This window comes from Pelophylax lessonae (assembly GCF_965119305.1).
Source record: "Pelophylax lessonae genome assembly, chromosome: 1".
NCBI lineage: Eukaryota > Metazoa > Chordata > Amphibia > Anura > Ranidae > Pelophylax > Pelophylax lessonae.
This window is the reverse complement of record NC_138768.1, coordinates 597,020,825-597,045,915: the sequence shown is the minus strand read 5'-3', so window position 1 is coordinate 597,045,915 and position 25,091 is coordinate 597,020,825. Positions and strand designations below refer to the sequence as shown.

The 25,091-nt window shown below is 41.2% G+C and overlaps 1 protein-coding gene across 1 annotated transcript; it reads left to right on the top strand.

The window, feature by feature from the left end:
* The first annotated feature begins 14 nt into the window (after window positions 1–14).
* Window positions 15–23,484, top strand: TRMT10A (tRNA methyltransferase 10A). Its single transcript, XM_082258066.1, has 8 exons — window positions 15–136; window positions 2,985–3,206; window positions 5,522–5,684; window positions 5,762–5,833; window positions 9,320–9,394; window positions 12,392–12,541; window positions 17,091–17,196; window positions 23,167–23,484. The coding sequence occupies exons 2-8, from the start codon at window positions 3,028–3,030 to the stop codon at window positions 23,394–23,396; spliced, it is 975 nt and encodes a 324-aa protein (XP_082114192.1). The 5' UTR covers window positions 15–136; window positions 2,985–3,027; the 3' UTR covers window positions 23,397–23,484.
* Window positions 23,485–25,091: the final 1,607 nt, after the last annotated feature.

Below are 25,091 nucleotides of genomic sequence, written 5' to 3'. Positions count from 1 at the left end.
ACTTCAAATATGGCGCTAGCTCACCGCTCCCGCTGATGTCATAGAAATGCGCCGGACAAGTTGTGCTTCTGGTAGCACGTTGTTGTGGCAGCTGCAGGAAGTGAAGAAGGGATGTGAGGGGAGCGCTGGGATTGCGGTAATGTGTGCCCTGGTATTTCGGTTAGTGACAGAACAGAGGTTTTAAAAGTCATGGAATGCCTTGTAATTCTTTTTTATATGTTTGCTTTCTGGTGCTTCTTGGTGGGAGTTGCTGGCTGTCCCTCTTCTATATAGCTGGAGATCAGTGTCTGTGCCATGGATAACCAATGATCCTTACAATGCAGACAGGTCATGTCTGATTTCTTTTTCTAGGTATATAGTGATTACTTTAAATCACAGCTTGATATGCTGCTTTGCCAGAAGAAAACTCATAGCAGGGGGACATGTATTGTTAAAGGCAAAACCCTTCTTTTTCATTTTGATTAGAGTAAGGCATTATTCAACCATGGGTGGAAGAAAAGAAAATCACTCCATTTGCCCCATAAACACTAATCCCTCCCACAGCCATGGTGTTCTGCCAGCAGGGAGCCTTTCTCACCAGCAGAATACAATGATTACTGCTGGCAGCGATCAAGGTGAAAGAACCCCAACAAACTGGTTGTACTGAAGCCGATCGCTTGATGGATGGATGGATGGACTAAAGTACTGCCAGCCTGCCCATAGACAGATCAAAATTCGGCTGCTTCAGCAGTAATTTTGATCAGTCTATGGCCGGCTTAAGTATTATAATCCGTTGTTTTTTTTTTCTGTACTATCTATGTTCCATTGGGGAGATTTCCCTTCACTTCCTATCCCATTGCCAAAACAGGAAGTGCAAGGATATCCCTTCAAAGCAGTGGTCACAGTAGCCCAAGGGCCGGATGTGGCCCTTTGCCTGCTTTTATCTGGGACAAGAGAGAGCAACACTCCAGGTGAGTAACCCAATCAATGTGTGGATGCAAGCCCCGGCTCGCTTCCAAGAACAAGATCAATGGAAACAATGGCTGCACACCATGCTGTAGTCCAAGTCTATATATTTTTAAAAGACTGTGGGACACGTACTGAACAACAAAGACAGTGGACGGTTGGCGCGTTTCATACAAATATCCTGTGCTTAGTTATAACGTTATGAATAAGCACAGGATATTTGTGTGAAGCGCGTCAACCTTCCACTGTCTTTCGTCTGGTGTGTGTCCCACAGTCTTTTCAAAATAACTGGATTTGGACTCCAGCATGGTGTGCAGCTATTCTTTGTATTGCTTTTTTCTGGCCTTTGTGGATTCCTCCCACAGATATGAAGCGCTATTCCTCCCACTGATATAAACAATTTAAACATTCTTTCACTGACAATAATGATGGGACATTATTCCTCCCACTAACACCAATGATGGGGCACTATTCCTTCCACTGATGCCCACTATTCCTCCCATTGGCACTAATGATGGGGCACTATTCCTTCCACTGATGCCCACTATTCCTCCCATTGGCACTAATGATGGGGCACTATTCCTTCCACTGACACCAATGATAAGGCACTATTCCTTCCCCTGATAAAAATTATAGATTATTATTCCTCCCGCTGACACCAATGAGGGGGTACCATTCCTCCCGCTGACACCAATGAGGGGGTACCATTCCTCCCGCTGACACCAATGAGGGGGTACCATTCCTCCCGCTGACACCAATGAGGGGGTACCATTCCTCCCGCTGACACCAATGAGGGGGTACCATTCCTCCCGCTGACACCAATGAGGGGGTACCATTCCTCCCGCTGACACCAATGAGGGGGTACCATTCCTCCCGCTGACACCAATGAGGGGGTACCATTCCTCCCGCTGACACCAATGAGGGGGTACCATTCCTCCCGCTGACACCAATGAGGGGGTACCATTCTTCCCGCTGACACCAATGAGGGGATACCATTCTTCCCGCTGACACCAATGAGGGGGTACCATTCCTTCCGCTGGCACCAACGAGGGGGTACCATTCCTTCCGCTGGCACCAACGAGGGGGTACCATTCCTTCCGCTGGCACCAACGAGGGGGTACCATTCCTTCCGCTGGCACCAACGAGGGGGTACCATTCCTTCCGCTGACACCAACGATAGGGCATTAATCCTATCACTAATACCCATTATGGGACACAATTACTCTTCCTACTGACCACAGGTGCTATGTAATTTGTCTGCCCCCCCCTCACCCCCCCTAAAGTCTGAAGGACAGTAAACTGGACCTTCTGTTTAAAAAGTTTGGAGACCCCTGCTTCAAAGTAATAGAATCCTTAGGTGTCACCAGAACCATAGTTGACATTGAAAGATTTCTCCTCTCTTACTGTTCTAGTGAAAATTTGGGATTTTCCCTTACTTTCGATGATAACAGTACATAGGACAAATCGAGAGGGATAATCTCCCAAACGGGGAAATAGACTGCAGTAAATACTGACAGGGGTTCTAACCCTACTATCCTAAGCAACAACAAAATGTTTTACCTTCAGTACACTTTAAGGGAAGTATGGCCAAACATCAGGCAACAGGAGTATAAATACTTTTCTTCTCCTGTGACCCAGAGTAAGCTGATGGCATGCTGCTGCTGGCTGTCAGCTGATGGGGCAGAGCCGTGCCAAGTTTGGGAAGGATCCTGACAATATTTTTGGGATCCAACCAGTTGCCTGATTGACAACTGGCTCTACCGATCCAGGTACAGCTGAGAGCTAGAGATCCTCAGATATTTCCGGATCTCGCTGGAAACACATTTAGAGAGGACGCTGGGGTGTAAGGAATAATTTTTCTCCTAATATGTGTTTTTTTTTTTTTTTTTTATGTAGCGATAAAAGTTAGGAAGTGTACTTTATTCTACTTTGGTGAAAAAACAGTTATAGAAAAATGTTGAACAACCATTCTTTACATTGTTTGCAAGTGTTTTGTGGTGTAGAAAAATGTCTCTCATCCTTGTATCTTACTCTTGTAGGACTTTTACATAAGATTGTTGTGCATGGAATATTTACTACTGTATGACAATGGACACAGAACAATCAGATCTCACACCAGAGAGGAGCAAATGTACTGCAGAATATGCAGATGGCGAGAAAATAAATAATGGAGCATGTAACACACCTGAGGTTATGTCTAAGAGGCAGATGAAGAAAATGATTAAACAAAAGCAATGGGAAGATCAAAGAGAGCTCAGAAAGTAAGTGTGATTTTTTTATTTATTTTTTCAGGCCTGTTAACCACTTGCCGACCAGCCGCTGTAGTTTTACTGTGGCAGGTCAGCTCTGTCCCTCGAAAAGACGTACCTGTATGTTGATTGGCGGGACCGCAAGCAGGGGCGCGCATGCATACGCTGATTGGCTACAGGGAGAGCCAATCAGCGGGTCCAGCGGCTGCGATGTCCGCCAGGCATCCGTGATCACTCCCCATGGTGACCGTATGGCGGTCTGCCAGTAATGAACACAGGGATCTTGTGTTTCTCTTATTTAGGAACACAAGTCTCTGTGTTCCGGCAGCAAGCCCACCCCCACACAGTTAGAAAGCACCCCCTAGGGACCCATTAAACCCTTTGCCTCTGGTGTTAACCCCTTCCCGTGTCATTAGTACAGTAACAGTGCATATTTTTAGCACTGATAACTGTTGGGAGGACCAGTGACATTTCCAAAGTGTCAAATGTCAGGTGTCTATTCTAGCCACCTAAATGACGCAGTCCCGCTAAAAATTGCTCATCGCCGCTATTGCTAGTAAAAAAATAAATAAAAAAAAATGACATAAATCTTTCCCCTAGTTTGTAGACGCGATAACTTTTTTATGCAAACCAAACAGTATACACTTATTGGGATTTTACATATTGGCCTAAAGTGATGAAAAATTAGATTTTTTAAAAAAAAAAAATGTTTTATTTTTTTTATTTGGAATGTTTTATAGCAGAAAGTAAAAAATATTTTTTTTTTTTTTAGAATTGTTGCTCATTTTTTTTTGTCCATAGCGCAAAAAATAAAAATCGCAGAGGTGATCAAATACCACCAAAAGAAAGCTCTATTTGTGGGGAAAAAAGGACATCAATTTTATTTGTGTACAGCGGTTCATGACTGCGCAATTGTCACTTGAATTTAACACCCCCTTGGTATTTCTGTCAGTGGCAATCTTAACCCCTTAACGCCGATGTAACACAAATATGCGTCCTTTGGCTTCAAGGGGTTGTACTGAGGTGATGCCTGCACCAGATAAAGCGGATGGTCGGTTTCTTGTGATAACAACCGATGTGGATAAGCAGCTGCTTGGCTGTTATCACAAGCAGTGGGAGGAGATGTGCCCCCCCCCCCTGCTTTCCGCCGCTCCGTCTGTACCTGTCTCTGCATATTACTGTCAGAAGGGATGTTTACATTTCTGTAGTGTTTTCTTATCTCTCTCCAAGTCCCATGCCTTTCTGCTGTTTCATTGCTCTGTTATCAGCATGATAACTTCTGACAAGTTCTCCGTCAGCCAAGATAAAACCAGGCTGAAATTTGTGTGTGGGAGGTTGCTATAACTAGATTAGCAGAGAGCTTGTCTTGGCACAGCTCTGCAAGTCTCTGCCTATGTGGAGGGGTGGTGTGTGCCTTTCCTCCAATCAGCTTGTCTTTTCTGTATGCCAAGAATCCATTCCCAGAAAATCTCTAACACTATGAATATATAAAGCTGAATACAGCAGATATGCATGTAAAACGTATGTAGGGAGATTTGTTAAATCTCTGTGTATCATCTGAGGCTGTTTACTTCACTGGGCATATGTGAGGGTTTACATTAATTTTAACATACACTATATTGTCAAAAGTATTAGGACGCCACATCCCAGTCTTAGTCTGTAGGGTTAAATATTGAGTTGGCCCACCCTTTGCAGCTATTACAGCTTCAACTCTTCTGGGAAGGCTGTCCACAAGGTTTAGGAGTGTGTCTATGGGAATATTTGACCATTTTTTTCCAGAAGTGCATTTGTGAGGTCAGGCACTGATGTTGGAGAGAAGGGTCTGGCTCTCCGTCTCCACTCTTTCATCTCAAAGGTGTTCTATTGGGTTGAAGTCAGGACTCTGTGCAGGCCAGTCAAGTTCCTCCACCCCAAACTTGCTCATCCATATCTTTATGGACCTTGATTTGTGCACTGGTGCGCAGTCATGTTGGAAAAGTAAGGGGTCATTCCCAAATGTTCCCACAAAGTTGAGAGCAGGAAATTGTCCAAAATGTCTTGGTATGCTGACACCTAAGGGGTCATTCCCAAACTGTTCCCTACAGTGGACCTAAGGGGCCAAGCCCAACCCCTGAAAAACAACTCCACACCGTGGAAGATGGCTCTTTTGACAGGTGTATAGCTTTATTGTAACCAATACCGAGAAATAATATTTCAACCTACAATCTTTCCATTTCTACTGTTTGTCACTTTGGTAAAAAAAAAAAATGGTTGCGTACTTGCGTTAGATGTTAATGATTTCTGAAGTCTAGCATTTGTTAATCTTAAATGTCATTTTATGCTCCCAGGGAGAAGAGGAAAGAGAAAAGGCAAAAAAGGAAACTTGAACGGCAGGCTCAGCTAGGACAAAATGTGGAGAGCATTACCTGTAAAAGGGTGCGAAAGGAGATCCATCCCAGTACATTACGTCTTATTATAGACTGCAGCTTTGATCATTTAATGTTATTACGGGTAAGCTATGTACTCTCCACTTTTTTTTTCCCCTAATTTCTATGTTATTGCCATTTTACTAATGATTTCTTATTTAGGATGTGAAGAAGTTAAACAAGCAAATTAGACGGTGTTATTCAGAAAATCGCAGAGCAACACACCCTGTCCAGGTAAATTATTGTATTGGTTTAAAATTTAATGTGGTTCTTGGCCTTCAAGATTCCTATTCTACATTACATACCCATCTGAATTCTATAAAAAAGAAAACCCATAGGGATGTTGGCTACAGCACCCCGCTAGAAATTCTTTACTTTTCCAGCCTAAAAATAAAAATGGTTATTTAGTTAAAGCAAATGACATGGTTTCATCATTTTTGCCTTCCAGTAATTGAGATTCAGGTAAGGATCAGATGTTTCCTATCTCTTGGCTAGGGAAATTTCACCCATGTACCCCCAGGTCTGTCTGTCATGGCTGCAGCCACTGGGATTGTGTATATCTGAAAAGCTGGCTGTCAGACAGAAGCAGTCGGGAGGCCGGCCAATAACCTCCACACATACCCCTGGTAATGGCTTCCCCCACCCCCACAAACATGTATGTATGAACGAAACGCATGAGTCAGGGGCACCTATGCCTGAAAACATTGATTGTGATACATTTTGCATATCGCCACGTACGCCGGAGTGAGAAATATTGCTAGCACCAGGGCTCCTCCGCAACGAATGACCTACAGGGGGTTTTCTAAAGCGTTGCCTGTAGAAAATCTAGGGTACTGAAGTTTGTTGCCATTTTTAATATTTGACATGTTGGGTGTCTGTTTACTTGGTGCAACCTCATCCTTTTTTTTTTTTTTTTTTTTTTTTTTTTTTTTTACCAAAAAATTGGGTATTTTATTGCATTTGTGTCCTAAAATTTTGTGTATTTTCTACTGAAATTGTGTGTTTCCTAGTCATTTGCTGTAGTATTTTGTAACATAAAAAATTAGAACTACCACTATTTTATTCTGTAGGGTGTCTTTCTTTCAGAAAATTTACACTTGTTTTCGGGCGATTGATGCAATCTTCAAGTTGACTTATTGAGGCAGAACTGTAGGGAAAAGATTTTTCTAAACAGCAATACATTAAATCAAACTAGTATATTCTTTTTTTTTTTTTTTTTTTTTTTTTAAATATGTATACATTTTATTAACAATTCATTAAAAATATGAGGTCTTGTTACAATAACAAAATGACATCCAACAGCAAGAAAAAATTGTACATGGTAAAATATTTAACTACCAAGACATACAGTACCAAGACCTACAGTACACCGACGCTCTTCGACCTATTAAAGTCGTAGTCTTCTTCAGAGGATATTTTTATCTATAAAGTACTCTGTCTTGGTAGTTCAACATTGTTACCATGTACAATGTTTTTTTTTTTCTTGCTATTGGCTGTCATTTTGTTATTGTAACCAGAGCTCATATTGTTATCCCATGTGGAACTAATTTTTAATGAATTGTTAATAATTTATACATTTAAAAAAAAAAAAGAATACTAGTTTGATTTAATGTATTGCTGCAAAAAAAAAAAAAAAAAAAAAAAAAAAGGGGGGAATTCCTTCCTGCCTTATTTCAATAATTTGAGGTGTGCAGCCTTTTTAGCTCCTCGTGTGTTTTTCTATTCAGTTAAGATTTTTCTAAACGTGCAAAAAGAAAAAAGAACAGGTTAAGGATAAGTTTGACCTATGGAACTTGTTTTTAGGGTGGAACATGTATTATGTTCCAGCATCTGCAGCCCCTCCCCCCAACCCCCATGACAGCGGGCAGGGGATTCTCTCCCAACACCCACTGTCACAATTTAAAAACAGCATGGCCGTGCAGGGCTCCACCCACATGGCCACATTCATTCACAGTTTCCTGTGAATGGATAGATTACGAGTACTGTAGACCGCTATGGCTGACTGCTTGTAGTTCTCAATAACCACGAGGATGCTGGAGAGCATTGTGGTAGTCCATAGATTTTCCTGCTCTCAGGTAACTGCCTGCCCGTATGAGGTACAAGCAGACCGCTATCTTCAGAGTCTTCAGGAGCCTAAAATTGCACTTGCGATCTTCTGATCGTGGGTGAAATACTCCCCAGGCTCCTTAGAAAAAATTCCATACCCTTTTACCTGTAAAAAACGGAATTTATTTATTTTTAATTTTTTAAAGGTGAACTTCTCCTTGAACTCACGAGCCACTTCAAATAAACTAAATGGTTGTTACATGGCTACACTAGCCATTGACAGATTGGCCCTAGATAGTCTGGGCTACTGAATTGTGATTGGGCTGTAAATGGCCTCATTAAGGCTTTTTTTTTTTTTTTTTTTCTGCCAAGTTTTCGGTACCTTTTATGTTTTAGCTGATGTGTACATCTGTTTGTGTATTCCTTAAGCTGGATACACACTATACAACTGTCTTTAGATTTTTTCCTTTAGATCTACCAAAACCATATAATATGAAGTCAAACCTAAACACTTTCAATATGTATGCAATCAGGCAGGCCCTTGCACTACATAGAAAAGGTAAATCTAAAGAAAATTGAACAAAAAAAGTTGTATAGTGTGTATCCAGCTTTACAGATCAATCTGAGCAGAAAGACTTGTACTTCCATGTGTAATGAATTAACATATTGCACATGGAAGCATGAAGTTCTTCATGTGCACTGCCCTGTTTTCCATATTGTAGTACATTGCATATTTATTCTGTTATGTGCTGTTCATCAAAATCGGGCCTAAAAGTTCAATACCATAGCTCCAAGGATGTCTTTGATTTTTATTTAGCCTAAAGAAAGCCTATAATGGAAGCTGCCATTGTGCATGTATATACTGTATATCTGTACAGTTGTATCCGGTTCTCTGCGATTTTAAATGGGCCATCTTTCTGCAATTCTTTTTTTTTTTTTTTCAAGGTGGTTAATTTTTTGTCCTCTCTAGTTTCTTGGCTTGGGACCTGCATACAAAATGTGATGCCACATGTGCATAGGGCCAATTTGGACAGAAGCCAATAAATGTACCAGCTTGTCTTTGGCGTGGGGGAGGAGACCAGAGTACCCAAAGAAACCCACACATTTACAGGGAGAACATGCAAACAAAAAGATCCTAGTGGTGCAAGGCAAGAGTGCCATGATGGCCACTAAGCCACTGTCCAAGCTGCTATTGCTTATTTCCCTCTGAAAATGCAGGTTATCTGGCTATCATGCTGCTAGAGGTTTTATTACCTCCTGTGTCCTCCTTGGACAAGCACTGAGATCAGGACTTGATTTGCCAAATGCTTGTTCCTGGCCAGTGAGTGAGTACTGAATTCAAAGGTTAATCATTACAGCAACTAGTATTTTTAGAAAGATCATACCAGCAGCCTATATTCCTAGTACAGAATTCCTAAACATTTTCAACACCACTTGGATACTTTCTTTTTATAACCATATTACATTACCCTACTTTACTTGGGAGCTGGAGTTGTGGTATATGGTATTGACATATTGGTAAAAATTAAATTTCAATCTTCTTTGGTCATACATAATAGTGAACATTTAATAAAAGCACATTGGAGGGAATTAATACAAATATAATTTTGCTCTTCGTAAGACCCCTTTGAAATGTAATGCTTATGCTTATATCAATTCATATTATATTTTTAGTTTTATCTAACCAGCCACGGTGGACAACTGAAAAGCAACATGGAAGAATATGACAAAGGTTGGATCAACTGGAAGGTAACCTCACATGAAAGATTGTGGTGCATTATGTTAGCCTGGGTTCACACTTATGCGGTGCAGGACACTCCATGTTTTTCGAATAGGAATTACACCACAATCCTATTTAAATCATATGCGATTCTTTGCAGTGTGATTTGAGCCCATTCATTTTTTTTTTTTTGTTTGCTGCACTGGAATCAGATCTAATGGGTGTGAACACCCAAGCAATCTGATTCTTGCAATCACAATGTGTTTTGCGACCTGTTTTGGGGTGTCATTATGTAACATTTACAGATTACTTAAACAGAGTGTGATTTCAATGCGGTGTGGGAAATGCTCAGGATTCGCTGCATTTCCCGCACTGCATATATGTGAAGCGGGGCTAAAGGCTAAAAAAAAATATTTTTATAAATTTTCTGTTTAAATACATTTTGTTTCCTTCCTTTTTGACATGACTGAGCAAGACATCCTTGCAAAATGTTGGGTATTTTTAAATTAACTTTATAGGGGTATATATTTGATTTTTTTTATGAAGTTGTCACCAATGGTGTACTACATTATGGTATTTTATTGTATGTTGCAGGAACTTGCACATACCTTGGAATAAATGTGTCCATACCTTAGTACTACTAAACAGGCTGCAGAACTTCAATGCTGACACCTAAGGTTGCCTTTTAGATAACATTTTATATGTGCCACAGGTGGAATTTTCTCTACAATAGTGCCATAGTTTTTACCTTCCTATTGGGCTATTACTGTGAAATGTAGTCACACTGTTCAGTAAAAAGGTGCCAGCTAGCTCTTGACTAGGGATGGGCATGGATTTGGTCTGAAAATGGGTTTATGCAGAAGGAAGCGGTCACTGCTACCCAATTAATTGCTTTCAAGACATTCCCCACCCCGCAGCCTCACGTACACAAAGGGGTGGGGACGCTCATGACATCACTGACCTATTATGGCTACATTATATGTCCATATTGGGTCAATAATTTCATGGGCATGCCTGTCCTTATGTGTGCGTGCAGCTGCTGGACAGGGAATGCCCGGGCTACAGTTGGGTGGGAGTTAAAGCTTCCTTTTAAGGTTCGGTCTGAACCAAAGTTCGGACCAAACTTCTGGTCATCATTCCTCTTGACACTTTTGGGAAGTGTTAAAATGTACTTGCTGGACTGTTGAGTGCTTTTTGCCATGTAATCTTACTATATAAAGTACAAGAGTGTCTGCGTCCAGTCCCTGTGTCCGTGGGATTGCGCTACTGCGCATGTGCCCCACGGACAGCTGTTGGGACTTGGAACACAGAGACTTCGGGCGGCCGGGCGAAAATGTTGAAGTGGCGGGTGCGCGCGGGCACGTGCTTGCACACGAGAGCCGCTCGGTCAGCTCTGCGCATGTCCCAGATGTTGCTAGGGCAACAAGGATGCTATGCGCAGAGCTGGCTACGTCATGTGGCTCTCGCGTTGTTAGAAAAAAAAAAGAGATAAGCGAGAGCCGCTCAGTCAGCTCTGCGCATGTCCCCGACGTTGCTAGGGCAACAGGGACACAGAGCTGACAGAGGCTATAGGACTAAACCAAACCTACATACAATTCAGAAGAAGAGTGTTCAACTCAGCAAGATGAGTTAAACATTACAAAGGCCAAAAGACAAAGAATAGAAAATAGATCTATTGAACAGGAAAATTTATGTTAGAAATTCAACATAACCCCCCCCCCCCCCCAAAAAAAAAAAAACAAATATTGAAAAAAAAACTCTACTGATTTTGTATATTTACAATTGTTTGAAAAGGTTTGCACTTAAGCAACATTTACTGTACCTTAATTGTTTTGTTTACTACATCAAAAAAAAAAAAAATTAGAAAAGTTAAATTTTTCACATTTATTCTTCTTTAACATTTCTAAAGAATAAATACGATAACATAGAAATCAACTGCATGGTTGTCCACTTTTTTTTGTACTGGAACAAGTCTGTTTTTACAAATGTTTGACCACATATGTTCTAGGGCCCGTTAATTTAACGGGCTTAATGTCAAGTATTTAATAAAACCTATAAAGGCGAGTGCAGGCATCATTAGTGCTTTTATTGTCCTAGCACAGACTTTTGATGTCTATATACCTTGGGCACCCATTATATAGCATTCTCTACATACAGGTCTGAACTTTTCAGCCATGACTAAATGATAAAGGATGGTGTCAGACAAGAGAGTCTGATTGTACCATGTACACAGTCCTTACTGTTTGACATCTAGGACTTGGTCTTTCAAACCAGTGTAAAAGATGGACATAAAAAGGAAGGTTGTATACAAAGCCAAAACGGTCTCTCTATATTCCTGAAGTGCGAGGAAAGATAAAAAAATATCTAGCAAGGTAGTCTTAGTATCAAGCACACCTTGGCTTGTGGGTTTGCAGTGTATTTAGCACACTTTTTTTTCTTTTTCTTTAACTGAAGGTAAAGGTGCACGCAGGCTTCTACAGGCACCTACTATAGGACCTTTTATCTAGAATAGGTTTAAAGAGCTGCAGGTAAAATAAAGGGTTACACAATATAAAGCAAGAGAATGTTTGCTGCTTTAATTTTTTGTAGATACCACATTTTGAATTAAAGCAATCTATAAAGATTTAAATATGTAATATAGCCTGTCCCAAATAATACAGATAATGCCATCTCCTGTCCACAAAAGTCAAGCTCCAGTGAAATGGACAGGAACAAAATATCCATCCTTCACTATACTAATACAAGCACTTTAATTGTAGTCCCTGTTTGAAGAGATTTTCCTTTTACTTCTTGACCAGAATCTGACATGTTCTGTCCCTTTTCCTTTGTATCCAAACATTAGAAAAACAAATCTTTTGCTGGAGTTCTTCTTTAGGATTAAAAAAACGTTGCCTTAATCACCTGGTTTGTTGCGCCAATAATCACAAGAACAATTGCTAATGGCACTTAATCTGCATGTCTACTGGTGATTTTCACTTTCACTCTAGTTCTTCACTTAATATAATCTATAATTATTTCCCCTATAGGATATACACATCAATTCTGAGCATTACAAGGATCTCATAAAGTCTGAAGACCTTGTTTACCTCACATCTGATTCCCCTGAAGTACTCCATGAACTAGATGAAACCAAAGCTTACGTTATCGGTGGCCTTGTAGATCACAATCACCACAAGGTAAAGTGGGGGAAAAAAAAATCTGCAGAATGTTGGTGGCCCAGGACCACCAGCTCTTGGGTGGTGCAATTTCAAAGGGTTATACATGCAATGGTTCTGAATTACACTTGAAAATAATCTATGCATACAACACTGTTACTGATACCATAGTGATTTAATCAAATGCAGGACCAGAAAATAATAAAGTGCGTATCGAGCCAAAACATTTTTCTTAGTTTAGAATAGAATAGTTAGAACCATGGCTTGTTTTTACTGCTAAACAGCGCTGTTAGTTTTCCTCTTACTTCTTGACCTGCTGACAACGTTTTACCAGACTGGAAATGAGGGAACTCTCCTAACATGAAAATATATAAAAACAGCACTAGCAGCAAATAAGCATATAAAATATACAAAAAAAGTCCAAATAAACTGATGTATTTAATATAAAGTATTCTTGTGCTCCAATCTTCTTAAAAGTGCTGAAGTGCTCCACATAAATTCATTCTGTGATGTCTCACACAACCCCTTTTTGTGTCCCTCACCAGAATCAATGGAACCCCAGGTTTTCAGTCTGGGAGTAAGACAGGCTTGATTAAAAATGAGACTGATGGGTCACAAGGAACAGATCAAGGAATCCCCAGTAGCCTCTAAGATGTTCCAAATAATCCTCAAGTGCAGAGCAAAGGGAAGGAGCCAATAGTGAACTACCGTAGGGTTGCAGTTTAATTGCGCAATAAAAACATACTTATCAGACAGTAGTAATAAAACAGCATGTGAGTAACAATATGCTTCCCCGAGCGCTGTAACCACCTTGCGTTCCACGGCAACTGGAAGTGACATTGTTACAACTCGATACCAAAAATTACGTCAAAATGTTTCGCCTTTGCCACAGGGCGTCATCAAGGCTCTTTCTCTTTGTTCTGCACTTGAGGATTATTTGGAACATCTAAGAAGCTACTGGGGAGTCCTTGATCTGTACATTGTCACCCATCAGTCTTATTTTTAACCAAGCCTGTCTGACTCCCAGACTGAAAAGCTGGGGTTCCATTGATTCTGGTAAGGAGGGACACCAAAAGGGGGTGTGTGTGTCACATCAGAATGAATTTGTGGAGCACTTCAGAACTTTAAAGAAGACTGGAGCACTTTATATTGATTACATCCTTCTTTTTTTTTTTTTTTTTTTGTATATTTGTTTGCTGCTAGCGCTGTTTTTATATATTTTCATGTTTACAAGTGATTAACACTTGGTGCACAGCTGCTGCTAATAATCTCACTTTAAATTCTCTATAGCATGAGGTTTTTTTTTAATTTTATTATTAAACTCTCCTAACACCAGCTCAGACCGAAAAAAAACTTCCTAAAGTAGGAGTAGGGTAGAACCTTTACTTATTTCCTGATTGTTTAGACTGTTGTTAAAAGCACAGAAGGTGAGGAAACAACTCTAACCCTGGACAGCAGTCACAACCAATCACGGTTTCTAATCATTTTCTACCCATACACTTTAAAGGATAAGTTCACCTTTTGTAACATGTTACACCCGTATTTAGGGTGTAACATGTAAGGCCTAGTACACCCTAGTAATTTATTTTTCGTTTTAACCCAGCAGGGCTGAACGGAAAAAAAAAAAAAATCTGACCGCCCAGGAGGAGCCACTGTACTAACTGTCCAACATTAGTACAGCAATCTCCTCTGCTGTTTTGTGTTCTGATAGAGGGACAGCTCCCCCTGCCAGAACACCCTGGTCAGCGCTCTGTCATTGGCTGAGAGCACTGATCAGAAGCCAATCGGCAGATATTTTTTGGGTCATGCCCCTTTCAACAGAAGGTAGCTGAACTTTGGCTTCTGTCAGACTAATTGCAGTACACATGGGCCGAAAGTTGGGCAGTTTCTATTGAACTAGCCGATGCCGCCTGTCATTCGGCCCGTGTGTACTAGGCTTAACATGTTACAAATGCACTGGCCCCTGATCCCCTGTTTTGACAGCGAGTGGGGGATCTTCTCCCTCCGCTCTTTGTCACAATCTAAAAATAATAAGAAAAATAAAATAAAAAGTGATGTTGGGCACATCTGCATCATTCATTCACATTGTTCTGTGAAAATTACAAGTACAGACTGATTTTGCGGCTGTCAGCTTGTAGTTGTCAATGAACTACCAGGGCATGGTTGAGCGCTCAAGTAATTACTTGAGTCTTCCTGTTAGAGTGTAAAAGTCTGCTCATGTCGGAAGTACGGGCAGACAGCTACACAGTCTGGAGGACCGTGGCTATACACCCACGATCTGCTGATTGTGGGTACATTGCTTTACAGGCTCCTAATAAAAAAAAAAAAATAAAAATCATAAATGCATATTTTGTTACCTTCAAAAAAAAATGTGCATTTATTTATTTATTTATTTTTTTTTGTAAAGGTGAACTTGGTGTAGGCAACCTTTTAAAGAGGTGGAGAACTCAAAGATCAATGAGCACAGTGTCGTCTCTTCACATCTGATTTAAATCTTTAATTGCTGTACTACCATGTCACAATCGCGTGCATTGCATGACAATCATAGGTTGAAATCAGGTGGTGAGGAGGCAACCTATTGCCTCCTAAATGCCTGTCAAACATGCTCAAATCTCTTTGCCTGCTGCACTTGTGAATGAGCCCTTAGATACATTCCAAAGCGGCACCCTTAGGGCTCATTCAGATATAATTTTAGGGGGTGATAAAACCTTGCAGTTGAGTTTATCGTCCTCAATGCCTACCCCCTTTAGCTGCTAAGGCAAAAGCCAAAGGTGTACACATGCCACAGCAGGAATTAAACCCCCCCCTCTTGCTTTTGGTGGGTGCTACTGCCTGCCAATTGCGACCCATTCAGGTAAAAGGGCCATTCTGAAAGCGCTCCGCAACTGCATGCTTCTGCAGGGTCCAAGGGGTTAAAGCAGGTGGTGAGAAAGCAACACAACGCTGCCTGCTTTAACACCTTGTTTGCTATACTGCACAAGGTTGCAGGGCACTTGCAACCTGCCCTCTTTAACTTAAATGGGTCATGTTTAGAAGGTGCTACATCCACCAACCATGATAGGGTGTATAACTCTTTCTGCAACATGTGTACACCCCTGGCCGCTGAAGCTAAAGGGGTTGCAGTTTGAGCGGGGCTGGTAAAAACAAGTCTTAACTACAGGGTTTTACCACCCCCAAAACTGCAAATGTAAATAAACCCTTACTATTCTGAGCCCCATATAAGGCTGCTTTCACACTGATGTGCTGCTTTTTACCTGCACCGCAGGGTGCAGCGCAGTGCATCTGCCCTTTTCCTTTGTTAGCTGTGATTTGCCATAGACTTCTATTCTGCATCAGGAGTTTTGGTGCACTTTCAGGATATAATAGAAGTCTATGGCTAAGCACAGTAAACCCACAGGAAAACTGCAAATGTGTGGGTATACCGCAGCACATCATTGAAAAAGCAGCCCTATACTATTATTTCCAGTGTATTGCTTCACACTGACCTGAAGATCTCTTCTTTCCTACTGCTGGCATCACTCTGGAGACCGCTAGCAGGGATAAGAGATGGAATTTAGTTGGTATCACTCTGCATAGGACAGGAGCCAGCACTACAGAGGAGACATCCGCTTATATGGCTCTTGCGGTCTACACCAGATCCAACTTTACAAGTAGTCCCTCTGCATTGCACTATTTGATGCACTGGGATGGCGGGTCAGCAAGGCAATACCCCGATCTACCAGTCACCTGTCCACGATCTACTGGTAGATCATGATCTTCAGGTTGCTGACCCCCCGCTTTAAGAGAATGTATCTTTTCTTCATTCCTTTTACAAACTACTAGCCGGGACCAGTTTTGATTAGTTAAAATATGTAAACTGAGGAAATAACTGCAGAAAAATGATTAAAGCAGGCCCAAGTACACATAAAAAGCAGGATATAGTTCAACAATAAAAATGAATCCTGAGGTATAGTGCTGTGTGTATCTTGTTTTAGGCTGCATTCACACTTTTGTATCATGATGCTCTTATGATTCCATTCATTGTTAATGGTACTGTAAACATGGTGAGCAGATGCTCATTTTTGTGCAAAAAAAAAACCTAGCAGTGCGCAAGCTACTTTACTGCACTTAGGACAGAGCATTGAATTGAATGGCCTGCCCTATGCACATAGTATGACATAGTGTGAATTGGGCTTCATGTTGAGAATAACTCCTCCAAGGTAACAGTGAAGGCACCTCGTGGTACCGGCAAGTATTTGTATTAGTCTGATCCCTGTGTTGCTGTGGAACCCGTACTATGTACTCAAACTCTGGCATTTTGCTGCTGCAGGTGTTCCACACTTTGGGTGAGTCAAATACCTGCACACTGTAGTTGCTGCCTCCAGCTTGTATTTCATGTAGTGAAATACGTGCTACCAGGAAGAGCAAATATTCAGACAAGTGTGGAAAACCTGCTGCAACTGGGGGACATCCAAGTGTCAAGACGTGGGTGGCTTTCTGTAGACTTTAATATGCTTTAACTCTGCTTGAGACATTTTACATTGTTCTTAATCATATTGTCGGGATTTTAAGTTATGAAATTTAATTGCAGGGGATTACATACAAGCAAGCTCTGGATCTCGGTATCCATCATGCTCAGCTTCCTCTTGGGAGTTTTGTGAAGATGAAAAGTCGCAAAGTCTTAGCTGTGAATCATGGTAAGTTATCTGTTTAAGTCCTTATGGACACAGGGCATTAAAAAAACGAACCGCAAAGCCACTACAAACGCCAGCAATGAGCAGCTGTAAAAACACGCTTATAGAATACTTTTGCATTGGCGTTTAGCCGCGTTCGCATTTAGCTGTGTTTCTCTGCCTCTTCTATTTTCCACTCTTACTACAGAGCACAAGTTGCATGACCTGTCAAAATCAGTGGTTCCTTATGAGAGCCGTCTTAACTGATCCGACTTTCAGCCTATTGATTTGAATGGAAGTTGCATCCAAGTCTGATCATCATGATCCTACTTTTGGTATGCGACTTGTGCTGAGAATCTTGTAGGGGAACCCCACGCTAAAATTTAGAAAAAAAACGTCATGGGTCCCCCCTCCCAAGATCCATACTAGGCCCTTTGAGTCTGGTATGGATCTTAAAAGGGAACCGCACACCAATATAAATAATAAAAAAAAGGTGGTCTCCACCAAAATCCATACCAGACCCTTATCCGAACATGCAGCTCATGAAAGGGAGGGGGACAAGCAAGCGTCCTTGTCCCCATGTTGATGGGAACAAGGGCCTCTTTCTGACAAACCTGGGTGTTGGTTGTAAGGGTCTGCGGGCAGGGGGCTTATTGGAATATTGGCCCCAAGATCCCAGCCCCCCCCCCCATTTGAATGGGTATGGGGTACATTGTACCCCTACCCATTTACCCCAAAAAAGGCAGTGTAGTGAAAATAAAAACAAATGAAAGTCCTTTATTAAAAACCTTCAATGTTTCTTCTCCCTCTGGTGGTGAGTTCTTCCTCTGCTACTGTCTTCCCCACCGCCAACCCTGGTCCTCCTCTGATGCTGACTCCCGTCATTGTGTCAGCTCCGTTCTCTGTCGGTTCTTGTATAGCCATGGGGCATGGCCATCCAGAGAAGACTGGAGGAAGAAGACAGAATGAAGGCAAAACACACCACCAAAGGCAGAAGACCTATTGAAGATTTTTAATAAAGGACTTGTCAAAACTGTCTCTTGGTTTTTATTTACACTACACTGCCTTTTTTGGGGGGTGAATGGGTAGGGGTACAATGTAACCCGCACTCATTCACATGGGGAGGGCGGGATCTGGGGGTCCCCTTGTTAAAGGGGGCTTCCAGATTTTGATAAGCCCGCAGATCCTCAAACTACTGCCCAGGGTTGTTGGGAAGAGGCCCTTGTCAACATGCGGGACAAGGTGCTTTGGGTGGTGGGGGGGCGCAGAGCCCCCCCCCGCCTCAAAGCACCCACCCCACTCCCCCATGTTGACGGCATGTGGCCTGGTATGGTCAAGGGGGGCTCCGTCAGATTTTTCTCTTATTTGCCATTTGTTTAGGCTGTTGTCAGTACAGGAAGTTGCACAGGAAGGAGTTTTCATATCCATCTCACAGGACTATTTGAATGTGTAAAGCAGCCCTTTGGTTATGCAAGTGGTGGAAGGAAAGAAAATTGTTCATTACCCCCCATCAGCATTATGTTCTGCCAGCGGGGAGCCTTCCCAACTGGCAGAACACAATGACTACTGTAGCTGCATGTAAAAAAAATCTGACAGACTTGATGTCCCTTCTGAACTGGCTGAGGTTTGATCAATATATGGCCTGGCTTTAGGCCACCAAAGGAAATGTTTAAAGCCATTTATCTGGTCGGCAAATGTAGTCTCTATCATAAACATCTCCTTGGAGGGCTCAAGTAATTCCATGTACTTGTAAAGACTTCAGAATCTGCTTACATCACATAATATTAAATAGCCAAACAAAGTTTGCTGGGTGCTTGCTAACAGAAGAGTGACTGTGGTGAGATATTTAAAAAGGTTAAGCTGACCTAAAATAGTTTATGCTAACAGTGTTTTAGTCAGTGACCAGCAACTCATTAAATCTGGATTTTTTATAAGATTGTGTTTAACACCTTGGAGCCTAAGTGTCAGTTCACACTTCCGCGTTTGCGGAGATCGCATGTAATTCGGAGCGCACTGCTCCTAATTACATGCAATCTGATGTGCGGATGCGAGTTCAGCCATACACTTTGTATGGCTGAATTCGCACTGTATCCGCACCAAACACGCACATGAGGCTTTTTTTGAGCCGCAGTAGAATCGGATCGCATAGTGGTTCACACTTGTGCGATCCGATTCTGTGCGTACTTGCAGATCGCACTGCGATATGCTATCGCAACTGGGGGTGTCGTTAACTTTTAATTGACACCCCTGTGTATCGCATATGGCAGTGTAAACTGCCAGGGGTGCGGATGTGATGCGGGAACACGCTGCATATTCGCAGTGTTCCCGCATCGCACAACTGTGAACTGGCCCTAAGTCTTTTTCTGACATATGTTGCTTAAAAGTTAAACTCAGTATTTTTTTGCTAGAACCCGTACAATATATTGTGCAGCGGTCTTTCAAGTGCAATTTTTTGGGAAGAAATACACTTTCATTAAAAAAAGAAAAAAACAAAACCGTAAAGTTAGCCCAAATTTTTTTTATAATCTGAAAGATGTTATGCCGAGTGAGTAGATACCGAACATGTCATACTTTAAAATTGCGCACTTGGAGAATGGCGACAAACTACGGTACTTAAAAAAATCTCCATAGGTGAAGCTTTAAAAAAATGTAATGGTTACCTGTTTGTAGAGGAGTTAGAGGAGCTCTTGTGATAAAATGATTGCTCTTGTTCTAACAAACTCCTCGAAACGTCACATGTGCAGTTCGAACACCGGGACGGGGCGCTTTCAATTTTTTTTTTTTCTTTTTATTTTTTTTATTTTTACATTGTCTCTTTTTTAAATTGTGATCACTTTTATTGCTGTCACAAGGAATGTAAACAGGTCCTCTTTATGGAGGTATCTGGGGTCCAAAAGACCCCAAATCCCTCCTGTGCACTTAACTTTTTTTTTTTCTTTTTTTTTTTTTTTTTTATCTGTTTTCTGTAAAACATGGTGGTGACTTGTTCTGGTCTGACATGCTACACAGCACTGTACCAAGTAAATTGTTGCAGTTTTGTCTTCTAATAGAGGTCACACAAAAAATAATACAAACCATATTTAATTTATTTTTTTTCTTTAAGGAATAACATTTTCCTGTGTAAATTTTATTTTAAAAAAAATATTCTAAAGTAAACCCCTTTTACTACAGCTATATACACACACACACAAACAAACACACAAACACACACACACACATGCTGAGGCAGGGTGGGTGGGCCTTAACCCCCAGCCACTAGATATATGCTTTGCTGTCTTTTTTTTTTTTTTTTTCTACAACATGCTCAATTTGCACCCCCGGGAGCTCATGGTCCACTGCAGATGACCAGTAGCCAGTAGGATGGGCATCTTTTGACATCAGCACTGTGCAGCCAATTTCAGTGTTGCGCATTCGAGAGCCCCGTCTGCTGGCCCAGGTGCCACAACTAATTTAAAGCACCATCTCTTGCCGATTTCAAAGGGCCTAAATATTGCTTTTATTTGAACAAATATTTACTTACAGGCCATCAAACATAACATTCTCTGGTGGCTGATTGGACATTTTGCACAGTACCATAAGTGTGCTTTATCAGTATGTCTAAAGCGGTAATCTCCAAACTGCAGCCTGGGGGCCTTTACTTGCTTTTATCAAGTCTCTGGGGCACGATTTTCATTCACTGACACCAACAAAGGGGCACAGTTCTTTCCATTGACCCCAATGACAGGGCATTGTTTACTCTAACTGATGCTGGGGCATTTTCTCCTCCCGATGGCTGCAGTCTGGCCCCCTAAAGTGTGAAGAACAGTAAACTGGTCCTTTTTGTTTAGAAACTTTGGAGAGCCCTGGTCTAAAGAAAGTATAAGGTATGTAGCGCCAAAGGATATAATCAATAAATTCAAGCAAAGTGAATATCAATTGCCAAAAAATTTATTTTTTCACAATAAAGGTGCAAGTGCGCTTAAATAATGTGATGGTAAAATGATCCAGGTGATGAAAAACAAATATACGTGATTGATGAAATATAGCTTAATGAATAAATACTGTCACAAAGTGCTCATGCTAATAATAATATCTATTGATAAAGCATTAGCATACACAAGTGAGAATTTAATCAAAAAAATGTGCAAAGTCCAAAAAAAAGATAGATAATTTCTTCCGTGCTGTGCTGATATCAAGTGGCCAGGTGCTGGTGCTTCAATATCATAAAGTGACTTGGTGCATTAATGGTAATGATGGCCGCTCACCTCCTGGTTTGGCTCACAAATTATGAGCCAAACCCACTTTTTGCATACACAGGTGCTGTTAGTAAGGGATAGGTTACTTCCTCCTGTCCTCCCTCTGGATAAAGGTGCTTCAGGTAGGGTATAATGGCCAGACCCACAGTGTCAGTGACACAATGAAGGGGATAGGATGGTCAGCTCCTCATAATCATCTCTCCACCATCACGATTGTGATGAAGCACCTTTATCCAGAGGGAGGACAGGAGGAAGTAACCTATCCCTTACTAACTTCCAGTCAGGGATGTTATGCAAGAAAGGAAGGTCTGGATAGTGTAGTACCATTTTTTCAACAAATGGTTTTATGGCACAGTATCCAGGTGAGCCATTACAAGGTCCAAATAAAAATAGAGGCAATAAAATTCAAGAGAAATCGGGATAAAATCAGATAAACGCCGTCACGGTTATGAGCTGCGGTGTGGAAAGCGGTACTTCCAGTTTGCGTTCCACCAGGCTCAAGTGACGTCACGACGTGCGTTCCAGCGAACGCATTTCGTCATTGGCGAGACGTCTTCAGAGGTACTGCAGGACGTCTGCAGATAGGTACTCGGGCTCTCTGGGCTGGAGACAGGTACTCTGGTACTCTGATGACAGGTACTCTGATGACAGGTACTCCGGTACTCTGATGACAGGTACTCAAAGTACCCGAATACCTGTCACCAGCCCATCAGAGTACCCGAGTACCTGTCATCAGAGTACCTGATGGGCTGGTGACAGGTAATTGGGTACTTTGATGGGCTAGTGACAGGTCCTCTTTATTGGGGGGGGGGGGGGGCAATCAGTGTGTTTTGGGGGTGCACTGTAATCGGTAACTAGCTGTTACCACAATCTCCTCCTCACACAGGATCAGTGTGTGAGGAGGAGAACAAGGTGACAGCTAGTTACCGTGTTCTCTGTTGACATTCTGTGACCGGCTGTGATTGACAGCCGGTCACAGGGTAAAGAACCAATTTCATTGGCTCTTTACCTAGATCGGGGATGGGCTCTGTCCGAGGGACAAGCCTCGTCCCCGATCGCCGCGCATGCGCACCCCCGGGGGCGCGCATTGAGGAGAGAACGAGCGGCTAGCGATGGAGCCGCTCATGTGATCGGCTGTGATTGACACAGCCGATCACGTGGTAAACAGCCAATTTCATTGGCTGTTTACCTTGATCGGGGATGGGCTCAGTCCGAGGGACTAACCTCATCCCTGATCGCCTCGCTGCGCGCCCCTGAGGGCGCACAGTAGCGGCGAGAGCGGGGGGCTGTCATATGACGTCGGCCCGGATCGAGAGTGCCTTCCTGCAGCCGTCATTTTTCAATGACGCAGTATGAAAGTGGTTAAGAGCACTTTCACTTTTTATTGTGATATATATATCTATTCATTTATTCTTATATATTTTTTGGGAATTGATATTCACTTTGCTTGAATTTATTGATTATATCCTTTGGCGCTACATACCTTATACTTTCTGAATATTTTGGTGCCAGATGAATGCACTTTGTTTGCAGCCTTTGGTCCCCTTATCTGGCTATTAAGCAATAATTGGGGTTATTAGTTTGTTATTGTTCAGCGCTGAATTATCATTTTGACATACCACTGGTCTAAAGAGATGTATTTTATTCTGATAAAAGTAATTGCAGTCTTACGATTACTGATAACTTTGTACAAAACATTCTGCTATTATTTGACTATTGATGTACCTTTTTATTGCTTACCAATGTATTCTTATTGTAGTATTTGAGATCATACTTGCATATCTGGAGAAGAAAGATTGGAAGGAAGCATTCTTCAGTGTTTTACCACAGCGTAAAGGAGCAGTGCCTATTGATGAAACTGGTGAGGTCCCAACAGAGGTTTCCTTTACTCAGGATGGTGGGGATCACTTATCAGACAGTGATTCTGAATCTGAAGATGATGCAGAACAGATAGAGCTTGGTAAAGAAGAGCATAACCATGACAAGTGACATCCTGTGGATGCTGTCTTATGTGTATATATTTTTTCTTCATTTCAAGAAGAATTTGTTTTCAGTTTCCCACCAAGCAATATTTGGTTAATTCCTATATTTTAAGTAAAAATACTAGAATCTTATTGTGTTTGTATCACTGTTTTTAAATTCTTATTGGAAGAATTCATACTGTACAGAACAGAACATTTTTAGATTTAAAAACTCCTTATGGACATTTAATAAAAAAGGGTGGCAAACAGTACTTTTTGTGCCTGGCTTATTAGACTACATTATTTGTGAAGTTTTTTAAAATATTTCCACATTATTTTATTTATTTATTTTTTATTCTGGAGTGCTTTGAGAGAGGTTAGATTTGTAACATAAAAAGTGTGTTTTTGTAGTGGCGCTTGGGCAGCAAAGGGAAAATGTGGTGAGCAAAAAAATAGCTAGGACTATGGATTATTTAAAAAAAGAAAAACTCGGATCAAAATATGGGGAGCAATCAGTGGTGTTAATTTTGGCAGCAAATTTCGATTTAGTTATAGTCTTTTGATAAAATGCCATTTTTTAGTTTTAGTCGTAATTTTAGTCACCTGAATTGTTTTAGTCATATTTTAGACGACTAAAATCTCAAGTACATATTTTAGTCAAATACAAATCAAATAGGTTTAGGTTAATTGTAATGCATTATTAAAACATTTCTCTCGAGTTTCCAAACAAATTTATATACTCCTGGAGTAAATATCGAATATGTTATTATTTATGGTACTAAGTTTTGAACACACACTTCAGACACCGATTTAGCCATTATTATTATTACCAACATTAAATATTAAGAAAAATTATAAGAAAATCCTTTTTCCTAATTTTTTTTCTCTTTCAGCAGCTTAGTAGATGCCTCTTACTTATGCGGTAATGCAATACATGTTTAAACTTTTTAATGTGCTATTATTACAGGCTCTGGATGGAATAGTGTTGCAGATTTAGAAATGGCCAGCAGAGGAGTGTTCATTTTTATGTCAATTTTCAATTTAGTTTTAGTTATAGTCTTATGACTAAAATGGCATTTTAGTTTTAGTCCTATATTAGTCATCTGTATTGCTTTAGATTTTAGTCGACTAAAATATGTTAATTTTAGTCGACAAAACCTTTTAGTCTATGAAATTAACACTTGGGGCAATAGGCAAAAAGGAACCCCAGATATAAAAATGTGTAAAACAATGACCAAGAAAGAATGAATGATTCATGCATAAGAAAAAATGGACATAAAAAAGTAAACCATAGGATTAGAAAGTATATTGGGGGGGGGGGGGGGGGGGGGAGAGAGAGTCAGTATAGCGTTCAATAGTAAAGGGTTAAAATGTCTTTGCTGATTCTATGTGCAGCCAGCTGACGGAGGAAGTAGCTCTGTGAACAAGAAAGCAAGGAGGCACAGCAGTGCTCATCTGAGTGTAGTATGATTAGTAAAGTTCATCATTGTTGCAATGAAAAAATGGCAACTCACAAGAAGTAAAATGTATAAAGGCATGTAACATGGGTTGGCCTCTCTGTATGATCCCGATCCTGGTAGCTGGTGGCTTTGGGCACTGGTGGAGGCTCGTCTGCTCTGGTGGTTTCCAGGGCTTCAAGTGAATCCGAGAGTCGTGTCCTTGTCAGCTGTGACGTAAGTGGGCGAGGGTACGGAGGGCCATCAGACACACGTTCGGAGCATGC

Bases quoted from the DNA above. Each gene is read 5' to 3' on its own strand.
- TRMT10A (XM_082258066.1), top strand. From the start codon at position 3,028: ATGACAATGGACACAGAACAATCAGATCTCACACCAGAGAGGAGCAAA. The intron at 9,395-12,391 runs GTAACCTCACAT...TTTCCCCTATAG, and splicing joins AAGGTTGGATCAACTGGAAG to GATATACACATCAATTCTGA. The intron at 12,542-17,090 runs GTAAAGTGGGGG...ATTTAATTGCAG, and splicing joins TAGATCACAATCACCACAAG to GGGATTACATACAAGCAAGC.